Source organism: Rhea pennata, chromosome 19, assembly GCF_028389875.1.
Source record: "Rhea pennata isolate bPtePen1 chromosome 19, bPtePen1.pri, whole genome shotgun sequence".
NCBI lineage: Eukaryota > Metazoa > Chordata > Aves > Rheiformes > Rheidae > Rhea > Rhea pennata.
Genome location: NC_084681.1, coordinates 4,974,915 through 4,990,231, shown reverse-complemented (window position 1 = coordinate 4,990,231; position 15,317 = coordinate 4,974,915). Strand labels below are relative to the sequence as shown.

Sequence of the window (15,317 nt, the reverse complement as noted above, 5' to 3'; positions counted from 1 at the left end):
TTTGCTCTCTGACCGTATCTTCAGCCTGAGAGCTTGGTAGAGCTGAAGCTGCTTATTAATCCAAGAAATGATACCCGTTTCCCAGGAGTTTTGCAGTGACTCACATAGTCCTCTCTCGCTGCAGGAGTCCCAGCCACCAGCTCCGTGCTGCGCGCGCAGAAGGGCTCGGGGCTGCGGTCGTGGGGGGCCGGGAGAGCCCCGCGCGGCGGGCACCTTTCCCTGTGCTGTCCATGGTTCTGGCTGTGCTGCCGGGCGGCCTGGGCTCGCCTCGTCGACAAATTCTGCAATAAGGAAACTGCAGGGAGATTTCTAACTTGTCATGGGCCCCAACTCTTCCTGCAGCCCCTTATTTACGCTGCCTACATGAGATGGGGGGGGGGGGGAATGATTCAGTGTAAGGATCAAATCGTTTCTTTCACATTCAGCACAGAGTTTTATGTGTAACTAAAAAGCTTCTAATTTTCTCATCTGTGTTTGGGCCATTTAGCTTGTGGTTTCAGCATAGGACAGTGTCCATGCCCTTGGCCCAAGGTATCAGAGATCTCTCTCACACTCTCGTTCCAGCTCTCTCTGTGACTGAGGCAAATCACAGATTCTCTTCTTCCTCATTTTCCCCTCTCTGCTCCTTCTGTTGAGGAGTTTGGGACTGATGACTTTCAACTGCAGGCTGGACATAAATAATTTGTGTGATGGAGAGAGATTTCTTGCTGAAGGTCTACAATAAGAGGAGCTTATAGGCTTGAAACCAAAACAAGGTCTCCTTAAATTTCTTAAAACAAAGAATGTCCCTCTTGCACTGAGGTCTGCAGAACATGCCACATGATTACTTGAACTCTCCAGCAAGCGAACACATTCATCTGTTCACAGCGGTAGCCATTGAGGACACGCAGCACCATTTAGAGTAATGCTGTTAACGCTGTTTCAAGGCCCTTGTTTGGCTCAGAAGTGAAACATTCTCTGAAGAGCTTTGCTGAACTGTGCCTTAGACACTGCTCTGTAAGGTATGACTGAGCCTCGAAGGAAGGAAAGGGCACCACAGGGAGCAGAAGGTGCTGCTCTCTGGGGAGGTCGTGGGGAAGGGCCGTCTCACCGGCCCCACACCTTGGATAGTTCTCAGTTTGCTTGTTCTCAGCAAGGCCTTTGGGTGATCACGGCATTTACCAGCCCTAAGCACAGAGAGAATCTGAAGGAAGAAGTGTCACGCACGCACAACTGTGTGTTATCTGGAGGGCTTTTAGAAACTGCTAGGTGTTTGCTAGCATATGAAAAAAAAAATTGAGAAACTAGGTCATCCAGATTCATTTGCTGTGTATCCTTCCAGCTGGGCTTTTGTTGCTGCTCAGATGGACGTATCTGAGCTCGTGTCATAGTCACCAGGATTTTGCAGCATCCTACGTGCCTCTGTCCTTGCCTCCTACACTTGTTTATCCTCCAGGGTGTCTGGAGGGCCCCTCTCAAGGTCGGCAACGTGCAGCAGCTGCCTGCGCGTGTGCCAGCGAGCAGCGAGAGGCTGCCTCTGCCTCAGAGAGCGCTACCCACCAGCTAGGACAGGCGAAGCCACGGAGCGGTGAGGGCACCTGCTCAGCATGCCTGTGACGGAGGGGACAGCAGCCAGCTGGGGCCTCCCGGCACGCTGCCCACCTCACCAGACTGCTCTGCCTTCCTTCTTATTCTTCCTCTTCAGCTACTTGCTTCTGAGGTGTCCTTCTCTCTCCCTTCATTCTGGACACAACACACACCACCTTCTCCCTCCTAGAGTGCTTTTCTTCCTCAAAGCCCTCCTGAAAAATCTACCACACCTTCTTTGAGGCAAATGCCAATCTGGTGACTGTGTTTGAATTCAGTGCAATCTCATTTTACTGTAGACAGCGTTCAGAAATGCTGAACCGTGAAGCTAAGATTGTGAGCAATGGGAATGTTGCTTATTTGCATACTGCATTGAACAGAACCAGTCTCTCATCTCTTGAATCTTTTCATCTTGTTAATATTCTTATGTTTTCCTATACAAACTTGTATTCTCTATTGTAGCAGAGGAGTTTTTGTTTGATCACAAGTGCCTAATGAATTTTCAGTCCTTTAGTGTAGATTTTTCAGGGAATGAGACTACTGTGTTGTGTGCATCTTTGTCTGTCCCTTCTTCCCCAATAACTTTTGATAAGAGGAGTGGAGACCACAAAGGTTTGAAGTTCCTGCAGGCTGCATGCACAACAGGCGCCCCTAGGGAAGGAGGTGCTATTTGCACCCTTCTCTAAGATGAAAGACTGTGCCACAGATTTACCTCTTATTAAACTCCTGAGCTCCACACTGGAGAACGGTACTGTGTCCCAGCTGCAGAAGTTTTGATCAGAGTATGCACTTTACTGGACACTGGAGAATCCAGCTGTGGGACATGATTTCTCCTAGCAGAACTGTTTGCTAGATGATTCAAATGAACACTGCGTATACTCTTTCACCTGGGGTCTTTTGTGGAAGTTATTGACCAGTGGGATGTGAGCTGACTCAGCAAGCTCAACAAATATGTTATGATCTTTGTTTTTTAGGTGGAAAAATTGGCAAAGTACTTGGACCCAAATGATTTGGGAAGAATCAATTTTAAGGACTTCTGTCATGGAGTTTTTGCTATCAAAGGTATGTGCATATTTCTTAAAAAATACCCACTGTAGTTACTGTAGTTCCAATAATGTTTCTCTGGTTGCAGGAAATGTAATGATCAAAAATAATATATTTGCAAGTAAGTAGCAATATGCTTTTCTGGTTATTTCAGGCATAAAACAATATGATCTCCACCAATCCTTCCTTGGCTCTCCTTTTTCTGTCTCTTAGGCAGTAAGCAATAAAAAATCCAGAGATGGATTTGTGTTTCTGAGTAGGGTTGCTGAGTGAGCCCTTCAGCAAGGGTTGAATGCTCCTGGCTATGTGTTGCTCTTATTTAGCTGGTTTGTTCTTGCTTGGTGTAGCAACCTAAATTATACCTGATCTGAGTCAGAAGGTAACATGGCTGGACTACCTGCTGCCTTTCTTTTGACTGTGATTATTTGCAGTGAGAGTAGGGCAACTCTCATGCATCTCATGTATCAATGATAAGTAATGATAGAGTTCCTGCATCCTGGTTCTGCAGCTGTTAGAGATTCCCGGGGCTTTAGTTTCTTTGCAAGAAAACTTAAGACCATTATACTCTTCTTGAGGTAGTTGCAAGGTACAGTTGATTCATGTTTTCAAAGTACATGAGGCCTTATATTGGAATGAAAAGGGTTAGTTATAGATAGGACATGTTAAGGAGTCTGGGAGCTGGAGTCCAACCAGATCAAACCATCTGCTTTGTAAGGAAACAGAAAGTTCCTGGCAGAAGACGGAGGTGCTATTATACTATTACGCTTAGCCAACAGGTAGAGAAGCAAACAGTGAAGGCACTTCAGCAGATTTGCTGCTGATTAATTTTGTAGCTTCCCATAGCAAATATTCCAGCCTGCACTTTTCCACACACCTGTGTCCTTAGCAAAGTGCCAGAGTGCTGTCACAGCCTAGAGGCTCCACTTCAGGGACAGAGTGAATGTCACTGCAGATGTAGTGCGATTCCAGGAGTCGTCTCTGGAGAGTCTGCCACAATTAGACTATTATGAAGCCATTATAAGGCAAGAGCGTGACACCACAGCAATTTTAATTAATGTTCATGGCAGCTGAGGATAGTGTATAATGATGTGAAATTACAGTGAGAAGCTGTTTTCAGTCCATGTTCTTGGAGACATCTTCCAAGGTGACACTGATGTGTTTGAAGAGAAGGCAATGGAAAGCTCTGAAGGAAAGTTAATACACCAGTGTATAGACACTAGAGTCTATATTAGAGGTTTTCCTTCTCTTCAAATGCTGTAGCAAACTGGGTCCTGGGTTGAATAGGACACAAGCTTTGTAAATTTTTCAGTAATTCTCTGTAATTCACAGTCTGAAGATGTGCATGAATGGACAAAATAAAATCAGAAAGGGACAGGTGTCATCTAGGAGAATGTCATCTATTCTGTGAATGACTGTATGCCCTTGTCCACAGTAAAGAGGAGGCAGTGGGCAGGCCCGTGGTGAAGAGGGGGCAGCTACCTTTCCTGTACTGCAAGGGAAGAGCGTGTGCATGTTGACAGTTACCAGCGAGAGCTGATGTCTTGGGAGTGCTCAGCCTTGCTCACCTTGTGGGAACTCCTTCAGCTACTCCTGTCGTAGAGGTGGGATTCAGCCTGCAAAGACATGGCTGAATCAAACTCTCTGGGATACCTTGTAGTCTATGAATATCCTAAAATATTTAAAGAGAGCATCCTACAGATCAGGGTCCAAATCATATGCTTGACAGATATTAGTGTGTATTTGTGAACAGATACAGAGAAATCTTCCAGTGCTGCTAAACTCTCTTAGCACATCATTAGCATTATCAACACTTACACAGTGTCAGTGTCAAGCGTGTACAATCACAGGAGCAGCTGTATCTGTTTCTGATAAGGCATTCTGCTCTGCACACTTTCACAGTATCTCTTAATAACGAACTGCTTCTATTGCTCACCTCACATCATGAAAGTTTTATTGCCCTTCAGCTACCAGCCATACTTTTCTTTAAAACAAATTACTCTGATTAAAGTTGAGAAAATGTATGTCTGTCTTGCAGAATGGGAAGCCCCCACCATGTTTTTACCTCCTATTTTTCAGTGCAGCTACACATCCCAAAAGTAGTGTCAGACTTATCAAACAGAAACAATCTTTCTTGGCAGCAACAGATTACAAATATGATTCTTTGACATCTCAGCCTATTGCAATTGCTTGGAGTAATCAGATTAATAGTGGAAAATGAGTTATTCTTAGCATTTGAAGCCAAATGTTTAAATTCAAACTTTACTATCCTAATGTCTTGCCATGTTTCTTATTTATGTGACTTCAAATTAAGTTGTCTCATGACAGAGCTGAGTTCTTATAGATTACTCCCTTTACAGTATGGGCTGAAGAACAACTTTATTTTGCTGCACGGATGTGAAATGGTGTCAAGTTGTGTGTCTTGAATCTGTGTTTAAAACATCCAACTTGAAGCATCTAGAACCAGAGATTCAAATCTCAGTGGCAGAGGAGTCACCTTTTCGTTGTTGGTTTGACCCTTTCAGAACCAGGTGTGGCTCTTAAGCAAAACCTGTATGTTGGACACTGAAAAACTCCCAGACAATGGAGTACTTGATTCCTCTACTGTACCTGGTTGGTAGCAGCTCTCACTGCAAGGAGAAACCACAAATCCTGGATTTAAAATCTGCAGCTTGGCCTCTCTCCACCCTAAACCTGGCCATTGTCCGCTCTATGTGATGGCTCTGTGTGATGACTGTGGCCCTTTGAAAGCGGACACCAAGCCTTGCCTCCGCCTCCGTGTTCCTGAGCTGGACAAATCCCATGACCTGTGAGTCACATCCCTCTGCGGAGGCTGCAGGCACTGCTGGGTGGAAGAGACAAATCATCTTTTCCAGCTGCTGGTGGCTGAGTAGCAGGAGCTGTGGGGATGGATGTGCTGAGGAGTCTCACTGACTGCAGGGGCCTTCAGAGGGGATGGAGAAGACTTTGAAAGCTGAGGTATCAATTCTAGAAGTGAGCATTGGAGGAACTCATTCCAACCCTATGTCTCTGAGGCGAAATTCTGGACAGGCAGCTTTCTATGCAAGGAAAGCTTTACTTTTGTGCTTGTCCTTTGTGGGTTAAAGCACTTCACCTCAGCATCTGAGCTGAGTCCCTGCTATCTAGGCTGTTTTCCTCGTGCCGTTAGGCTCTGCCAGAGCCAGAGACAGGCTTGCCATCAAGTTTAAAGCTTTGCAGCAATTTCTTTGGAATATCAGAATATGAAGGGTTTGCTCCCACTGTGGCTGCCTTCTCTATCTGCCCACTGCATGCCTTTATTTCCAAAAACTGCATCAGTCTGAAGAGCAATCGCTCTGAGATAACACCTGTATGCTCTTACCTAGCAGCTGTGTCAAAGCCGGAATAGTCTAAAGAAATGGCACTCCTTAGAGACTTTGAGAGCAGCCAGAGCATCGCCCAAAAGCCAAATTCCCATTGATTTCAGCAGGGTCAGTGTGGGAAACATTACTGTTTGCCCAGTGGAGTCAATGAGAGGTTTTACTCTACTGAATTTATTCGACTGAGCCAATAAATATTTGCTACCACTTGTAATGCTTAAAGGCTTGAGTGGAACTATTATTTTTAATATGCTATGCAGGCTGGTAAGGCCTGCAGTCAGACGTGTTTGCAGGACCAGCCTCTCGGTCTGTTTAGCAGGCTCTAATTAAGTCTGACCTGTCCCTGCTATTTTAGGATTTCTGTTGTCTTTCCAATAGTCTCTCCGCTTTGATACTCCATTTAGAAAACCCAGACCCTGGCAAATGAAGGGTGAGCTCCCCCTGCTGACCTTGGTGCTGCAGCTCTCAGAGCTGGGAGACTACAGCATGAATACAAATTCATGATCGATTTAAAGATAAGGGCAAATGTATTCCAACTTCACAGCTTAATTTAACCATGACAACATCAGTGACCACTGTATGGTGGTGAGTAATGGCTTTTATAACGGGAGAGGCTGAGCTACATTAGCACAGCGCATTTCTGCAGTACTGAATCTTCATGCGTTAGCAGAATCACTGTTTCTTTCAGACCAAATCCTGCAGCCTCTTTTTCTCCTGGAGAAAGAGAGTCTTTTGCCTGTCTTCTAGAAGTAATAAGGACATTTAAGTTATGCTCTGTTACGATATTTGAAAACGTGGAGATGTGGGAGCTCCTTCGTATTTATTAACTGTGTGGAAGAAGCACACCTGTGAATTCATATGCTTCCCCACCTGCAGCAATAGCAAATCTTCAAAGCAGGGACACAGATCATTACAGGCCTTCAAAAATCCATGTCTGTGCTTCCCTGGATCTTTAGGCATCTAATTACTGGGGCTGGCTGGAAGACTTCCAGAAGTATTCTTCATGTGAGCAGATAAAAGTTTAAAAAGTAAATACTTTTCTCCCTGAGGTCCTAGGAATTTTGATGAAAATTCCAGGAACGTAGATTTACACAAAGCTTTAAAGAAATGCTCATTAAAAGGCACTGGCTGTTCTGTTAACTCATATGGTGACAGGGTATTTGTACTATGAAACAATGTAAAATAATATAATATGAAATTTGACAAAACAAAGTTTTCAAAACAATGTTTTCCAAAGCAAAGTATTTCTGGCTTTCTATTTCACTATAGATTTTTTCTTTTAATTTGCTTTTTTACTTCCATTCAGATACTTTAAACAAACACATTTCTGAGTGCCAGTTTCTCACAGAACCAGGTTGAGTTTTGACCATCTCTGATAGCTATTTACAAAATCTAGTTTGCAGTTCCACAGCTGGGAGGAGTATTGTACCAGCTTTCTCCTGCAGATCCAGTGAAGAATGAGAGATGAACTTGTTGCAGTCATGGAAGAGGAGTTTATCTTTATTTGTTGGACACCAATATTTGTAATATTTGCAAGACAGCTGTGCTAGCACAAGAACTTCAGTAAAACACAATAGAAAACCTCAAAATCTTTAATTACCTTTTAGGCTTATAGCTATAGATCTCGAACTTCACAGTATATCACAACTGGAGATGATGTGATGAATCTATATATTCCTATAAGAACTTCTTATTGACAAGAGCGGTACTTGGGCGGTCTCTAGGGAGGACCTGTGAAGAGCTGAGCGCTCATGTTATTAAGTAACACTACAACTGTTTAATGAGCTTAAGTTGGTTACTCTTAAGTACTTCAGAGTTTTCTAAGGCTCAACTAAATTTTACTAAATATAGCCTCAAGCCATAAATAAGTCTAATACACCATTAAAGATCCAAGGTTAGATAAAGTAAAAAGCTTTTGCTCTTAGGAAAAATGCCAAGAACCAGCTCCATTCAATTAAGTAACTAGATTTGATTTTCTATAGTATTAAAATTGCTTAATTGCCCATGAAAATTGCCTGATGCAATATGAGTTAAATCTCCTTCTTGGAGCATTTGCAGGAAATCACTTTGCTGTGATTTGCAAATTGTCCATTTGCTAGCATGTGGAAACTATTTATTTATTTTTTATGAAACTGAAGGTAGCTATGTAAAATTCTCTGGTAGAAGAGTCATCTTTGGCATCCTAAGCAAAGGAAAAAGTTAAAGGTTCATATCTGCCCCTTCAATGACTTGTTGCCATTTTTGCTTAGGGCTAAAGATGGTCCTGTCCTGCCTTTGGGACAGCCAACACTGTGTATTGCAAGTTGACTATTCTTTGCAAGATATTTTCAAGAAAGGAAAAGTTCCGGCCGGGTGTTTTGACAAAAAGAAAGAAAAAATGATCTAGTGGTTATGACACTACTTAGAATTTTTGTTCTGCAGCAGATTCCTCTTCCCCTGGACGGATCACTTGCTGTTTTACTTCATTTTGTCCCCACAAAGTGCAAATAATCCCTAGCTCATATGATACTCCCTAACCCACTTCTGACCAAATGAGCTGTGTTTTCTTGTACATTTTTTATATTAGGATAAATATTTTTTTACCCAGTTTTGATAGAACCGGATTGGCAAGTGTCTCAGTGCTTTGTTGAATGAGGAATGACACGTAGCTACCTGTAAAGCTATCTTCTGAGGGACACAGTGAAGGGGACTCCGTACTGGGTCTTCAGGTGTGTTTAGCCAGAAAAGAAAACTCAGCCACTTCTGACCACTCTCCTTCCGTGATGTGGTAGTCAAGTTCTTCCTACAGGCACAAGGTCCATGAGGCCCAATCTTTATCTGCCAGCACAATGGTTTATATAATCCACAGCCCTTTAACAGTGTTCGTCTGCAGAGGATGCCCTTTGGGGTATCCTAAGGACTTGAGACAATTCTTGGGTTAGATCTTTGCCTGCCGCCCGTGTCTTGCTACAATTGCAGTGCAGTAGGTCTCCTTGGCCAGTGCTGCCCAAAAATGTGCATTAGGAAAGATTCCCAACAATAGCAAGGGGGAGGGAGAACGGAATCGCTGGCAGTTGGTAGGAACCATTTGTATTGTTTTTGCTTGGAACAACAAATGGTAGTCTAAGTTAACAAGAGTTTGCCTTTCCACAGATCAAGCACAGTAAGATCTTATGATACAAGTAGGCATCCAAATGAAATAGCTTTAATCAACTGTATAAGTGGCTTTCAGTTTTATTGTTTCCTGGAAAATGAAATTACAGCAATATTGGGACATCTTAGTGCAGGAGATCCTTAAAGTAGCCAGGAAGTTTTTCTTTGCTTATTTGCAATTTTTTTTTTTTTAAGGACAGATTAGATACCTCTAGCCTGGGGTCATATTGCTTGGAATATCCATCATGGCAGTTCTGCTAGCCCAGACAAGAGTGTTTCTCCTCAAGAGAGATTCTAGTAGCAGAGAGCGCCATGTGTGCTAGACTCAGCTACTGTGCTGTACAAATTGCTGTCCAGTGCCTTAATGTTTCCATACTGAGATTTGCCAAAGTAAAAATTTTTTTTTCTGGTTGGTTGTTTCCTGTCTGCAATGTGACACTTTAATTTAGCTCACTGGCACTTCCCAGGCAGCAAGCCAAAATATATTCTGGTAATAAGAAAACATATGCACAGTATTTGAGGCACTCCAGATTAATGCAGTCCTCTAGTTTCTGTTGTGACCCCTGTGTAAACCTCTCAGAATTCTTGGAAAATTCAAATTATCATTCAGATAAAGGAAGTGAAAGGTGAGATGTGTGAACACCATTGGAGAATGGCACTGTATAAGAAAGCTGATGAATTTCCTGGTACTGTGCTAAAACCCATCTTCCTGATGATAAGGGGAAGACCCAAAGAAAAGACCCATTCCACAGTTCTGTGGAATTAAGAGATACTGGTGCTTAAGTGAGCATGGATCTGCCACAGAAAAGATGAGGCAATTACTGTCTTTTAAGCAGTACTTTTGCAAACAGTTGGGTGTGGTAGAGACTCCCACAGTAGCTCAGTAGACCAATAACTAATCTTCCAAAGTGACCAGGATGTTGCTGGGAGAGCTGGTTTATACCTTGAGAAGGGAAAACAGCAACAAAGATTTTATTCTTTAAACACACTAAACAGGAATCAAACTAGTGGCACAGTCCTAAACTCCTTGAAGCCAGTGGGCGTCTTTCCATTGGTTTGTTGGATACTGGATCGACTGCAGAGTGGCAGTGAGGTGTTTAAGTAACCCCCAAAGGAAAATGACTTCTCATTTCCTTTCCTCTTCCCTTTTTATGGGACATATTGACAGGGAAATCTTCCCAGCAGGATGAAGAGATCAAAGCTGCCATGCTAGCCTGTGTGCTGAGCAGACCTCCCCAACAGCGCCCCGCTAGTTGCTGCACACACACACGTCTTCCCACTGACGAGTCACCTTTGCAGAAGGAGACAGTCCCAGATGAGCCTGCATCCTACACTGACAGACTGAGTCTGTCAGTGCCATTGGCAGTTTGGCCCTTGACTTCAATAAAAGCAAGATTTGACTCTGTTTACTGTTTTAAGCTATGCAGCGAGGTTAACAAATTGGATTAAGTGCCCAGTGATGTTCTGGAGATGGATCAAATGCTCAGTCAGCTTCTGTGGTTGTGGACTGAGCTACTGCCGGGACACAAAAGCTCCCATCAAATGGCATCCATTGATGCCATTCTAGAGATGTTACTCCTTTATTTTGAAAACTTCCATCGTATTTGCTTGGGAGATAAGTGAATTAAGGCATTTAGATATTACTCCTTCTGTTACCTGCACTAGAGAGAATTGGAAGCAACTCCACTGACTTTAGCGGTTACACTAATGTAAAATAGAAATAGGCTCAGACAAGGCCTGCAAATCTTGTATTTGACTTCAAAGTTTTGGTTTGGTTAGGAGTGAGTTTCTGTCCTGCAGGACGGTTGACCAAGCCAAGCAATATTTTGCTTTTGATTTCATAGCAGCTCAATGTATCCATGCTGAGGGTCAGCATGAGTGTGAAGGCACCTTTTGAGTACCATAGGCAGAGCTTTGTTACGGTTATTTGAACTTACTCCGGAGTTAGCTTTCAAGGTTGTGTGCACACAGTTTAACTGCAAACTTGTGTTTCTCCTGCCACTGTCCATGTAATCTCTGGGAAGACAAACTCTCAGCCTGACCATGTTATTTCTGTTTGCCAGGCTGTGAAGAGTTACTAAAAGATGTCCTATCTGCTGAAAACTCCGAGTCTCAACACTATGAGCCACAGTATATGGATTACTATTACCAGGTAAGAGATGCACTGATGCTGTCTCATGCTAGTGGGCTGAGAAACCTTTAGGAATAGTGTGCAGATGGATTGTGTCCTTGTAAATGCTCTGTTGTTTTACATAGCTGTTGACTCTTCGTTCCGAGATTCATGACTTAGCAAGCTTTTTATTCTGGTTTAAGTTGTGTTTAACATAGGAGTCATTTGGAATGAGAGAATTTAGGGTTTGGTTAGCATCGTTCCTGCAAGCCTCAGTATTTGATTGGCCGTGAAGGGAGCCGTCATGTACAAGCTCACTGGCACTGATTTGCACCTAATTACATCAGTAAAAGTTTGTAGGTGAACAAGCTGTCAGAGATCTTCTGCAGATAGTAAACAGGGACTCATCAGCTTTTGGGAAGCAGAAGCAATACTCCTTTGGTAACCTTAATAGTATTTCAAGTGAGTATGTCATACCCAGATTCAATTTTTCAAGTCATTAGAGGTCTGAGTCTCTATCCTTAGTTTGACAGTTACTGTGTAGTCAGAAAAACAAGGGGAACAAGGTTAAGTTTCATTTAAGCATGTATTTATTCTTCCTTCATTTTGCTTTTTAATCACCTCCACCCATGTAAATTCTTAAAATTAAGGTTAGAGTTAGTATTGCACATTCAGGTGAGGACTGCGTAGAGATGGAATGTGCTAACTTACCTGCTGAGTTGTTACATAGTCTATCAAAGAAAAAAAAATCCACCTGTCATTCGTGTTAGTCTTGTAGCTTCCTCTGCTGGAATCTGTCCTGCAGTAAGGCTGGTACAGAAGGAGCAAACACGATGCCGGCACCTCTGCTCCCACAGCAGCTCCCACGTGGTTCTTGTTCCGATGTTGGTAAACAATATTTGTACAGATGTCATGGTGTTTGGGGACTGAGAGCGATACTGAAATCGGTATGTAAAGCACTTTACCTTTCTAGGTGACGAAGTGTGAGAGCAATAGTTATGTATTGGGGAAAGATATCTGAAAGCCTGTTAATGCCCATCTCTGCTCATTTAAAGGCACTTGTAGGGGAAGAATACTGGGGCATGAATGAAAGAGCTGGTTGGTCAAGAAAGGGCCAGGAAAAAGCCTAGGCTGAGACGGTGCAAAGGAAAGGGAACCTGCAGGGAACCTGCTTGCAGTAATTTAAGGCCTCAGGAGGTCTATAGCAGAAAGTAAATTTAATTGTTATGACCTGGTACAAACAAGGGGGAAAGGAGAGAAACTGCAGTTCCACAAGGCTAGGAGCTGAGCCTGGGAGAAGGACTGTTAAGGAACTGATAATCTGTATTTGTGTGACAGGGCTGTTGTTATGCTGCAGCAAATGTAGAGACCTGCAGCTCACGGGCAGATCATGGCAAATCTGTTTTCAGGATGTTTTCAGCTGTGTGCTAAAGGTTTATTTAGTGCTCAGATGTTTTCTTCTCTGTGTGCTGTCTTACTAGGCTGATCTTATGTCCATCTACCTTTTAGAGAAAAGTTCCACGCACCTTGTTACAGTGGAGCTATGACAGTGTTGTGAGACAAGAGAAAACTATATTTAACATCGTCTGTGCTAGACTTACGATGACAAGGGTTAGAGCACGTAGAGGGGGGAAATGACAGAGCTCTTGTCTAAATCATGGCTTCTGCTCCAATGTTGGTACCTTAAGGAATATTGAATTAATATGGTCATTTACCACGATAAATTCAGTATAGGTGAAGGAGTCTAAAGGCTTGTTGCAAGAGAAGGGTTCCTGCAAAATGGAAATCATTTCAACAAACCTCACCAACTGCTAAACAGGAGAGAGCAAGGGCTTTGCAGTGAGCAAAGGATGCTGTGGTGGTCCCTCTCCCAGCAGAAAAGAGTAGGTTCAGCCCAGTCCAGTCGCTAAGCTGCTCCAAGCCTCTCAGCAGGGAAAGCACAACTGACCATTGCTGCTCTGACAACTTTAGCTGCATCCTTGGATGACAAAGTAACCAGAGAGTGGATTTCTGTGGAAGCGGAATGACTGGGAAGGATAAAGTCCTGATATGATGAGGATTTTGATGGGGAGGAGATTTGGGACTGAGGTTAGGTGATGAGCCTAAGCTCAATGTGTACCCTGCTGGCATCATGCTTGTTGGACTCTGGACAGTGCTCTAATTATGCTGTTTGTGTTTGGGGCCTGAGGATGACTTCAGCCACAGTTCCCATAACGAGGCTTGGCCTGTTTGAGAGCTGAAGCTTGCAGTTAGCTGAAGAGTAGAGCTATGGTAATAATGGGCCCCATTTGGGGTTGAAGCTGAGCCTAGGACTGGTAAAGAGTTTTGTCTGGGAATGAAGTTGGAGGGAGGCTTTTGCAGGTGCATTCAAGGAGCCTTTTCCCAGTATGTGTAGGGGAAAGCAGCAATCACTCATTTCCATCAAGACCTGGAATTTTCCTTGTGTTTGTCCTTGAATAGCTGCGTCCAGTGCTTTGGCTTGGCTGCCAAAAGCATGTAGTGAGAGACGTGAATGCCAGAGAGCCCGTCTCTGGTCCACCCCATCCCCACTGGTTCATGGTGCTCCACAAAATGGTTTCCACTGTTCGTGCAGGAAGGATAGAAACCCTTCCTTCACCTTAATGTGAAGAACATCTGTGATGTGATTGAAGAAGCCGTCTGTGACTGCAAACAGGAGGGCAGAATTTGGTCATAAACTTTTTTAATAGGGAGGATTTGTTTGGGCTTATTGGTTCTGTATGCTTGATGAAAATGGCAGTTTAGTACTTGTGGCTGACACTACTGTCACTCTGATGGCTTCTAAAACCTGATGGTTTTGTAACTGATGACACAGATATCTGCAATGCTGTTGCCAGGCAACCTTAATAGGTATCATAAACCAAACTCCCTGTTTTGCAGCAGATGATAGAGGCTATAAAATGGAAAACAGGTTCTCTGCAAACACTGCGCGTTTCCTCATTGCTATGTAGACATTGCAGACTGATCCAGACACTGTTGGAAGGCAGACAGCATGATTGTCAGGGATTTTATTCTTCACCCTGGATTTTCAGACCTGATGTGACCCAAAGACATGCCACAAACCGGTGCTTGAGGACTGAACCTGTGAGATGGCTGCAAACCGTACCACTTCTGCCACCTAGGAGCCAGAAGAGGCCTAGGATGGGAACTGCACTTACTGCTAGTCCTGAGAGCCACCGACAGGTTTTGTGTTTGCACTCTAAATTTGTGCCTCTGGGGGAGAAAAGGGGCAGAGAGTGACCCTGTCCTGTTTAAAAAGGCTTGATCTGGCAGGGTTGTGGTGGAAGCCTTGCTGGTCTGTCCTGGGTAGGACTTCTGATTTCCTCCAGCCACCCTGTCCCATATTTGCTCATTTGAATTGGGTTGTAGTGAATTTGTGCAACCTCTGAGCAGAAGGAGGTTCCTTCCCACCTGCCCACAGGGCAGAAGAGGTGTCCTGAGGCAGGGAGGAAAGGGAACGGTGCACGGTGCTTTGTGCCTTGTGCTCGTCCTCTGCACAGCAGTGCCTTCCTGACAGAGGGTCATTTCCTCTGCAGTTTCCAGGTCTTTCAGGTGCAGTTTAGAGACTGTTCGCTAGATGTCAGTTGGAGACTGGGAAAAGGCTGTGAACAGGCTCCATGCTTGCTTTAGAGATTCTCTGCTGTGGGGAGAAAGTTGGAATTTATAGTCTGATGAAATAAAGGAGAACTTCTGAGGCCCTGACGGATGTGAGGTTGTCACCACTGACGAGCTGTGTGCCTTGTTCCCAAGGGAGCGCATACTGAAAACACGTGGGCTCGTGTTGCATCTCCCAGGCTTTAGTGAGCGCGGATTCCTGGGGATGCAGCCAAGTTTGATGGGCAGCTCTCAGGGGCACAAATGGCAGTTTCCCATCAGTTTGGTTTGTGTCCCAGTGTACCTTTGCATGTCTAATCCTCAGGCACAGTCAGGGGAAGGAGGCAGCAGAAGGATACATCAACTTTACAGCACGAAGAAATTTTAAAAGGGAATGCATCTCTTTTATTTCTCCTGGTTACACAAAGGCAAGTACTGAGGTGGTTCATTGTTACGCTGTGTCTGTATTCGCAAAGTGGTTTGAGAGAAAAGAAAGG

General features: G+C 43.9%; 1 protein-coding gene across 3 annotated transcripts in view; it reads left to right on the top strand.

Moving 5' to 3' along the window:
* Positions 1–15,317, top strand: part of RAB11FIP4 (RAB11 family interacting protein 4) — a 118,145-nt gene that overhangs the window by 39,800 nt on the left and 63,028 nt on the right. For all 3 annotated transcript variants that reach the window (XM_062591530.1, XM_062591529.1, XM_062591528.1), the window contains exons 2-3: positions 2,541–2,628; positions 11,162–11,250. In XM_062591530.1, the coding sequence (XP_062447514.1) occupies positions 2,541–2,628; positions 11,162–11,250 (177 nt within the window). The remainder of the gene's footprint in view (positions 1–2,540; positions 2,629–11,161; positions 11,251–15,317) is intronic.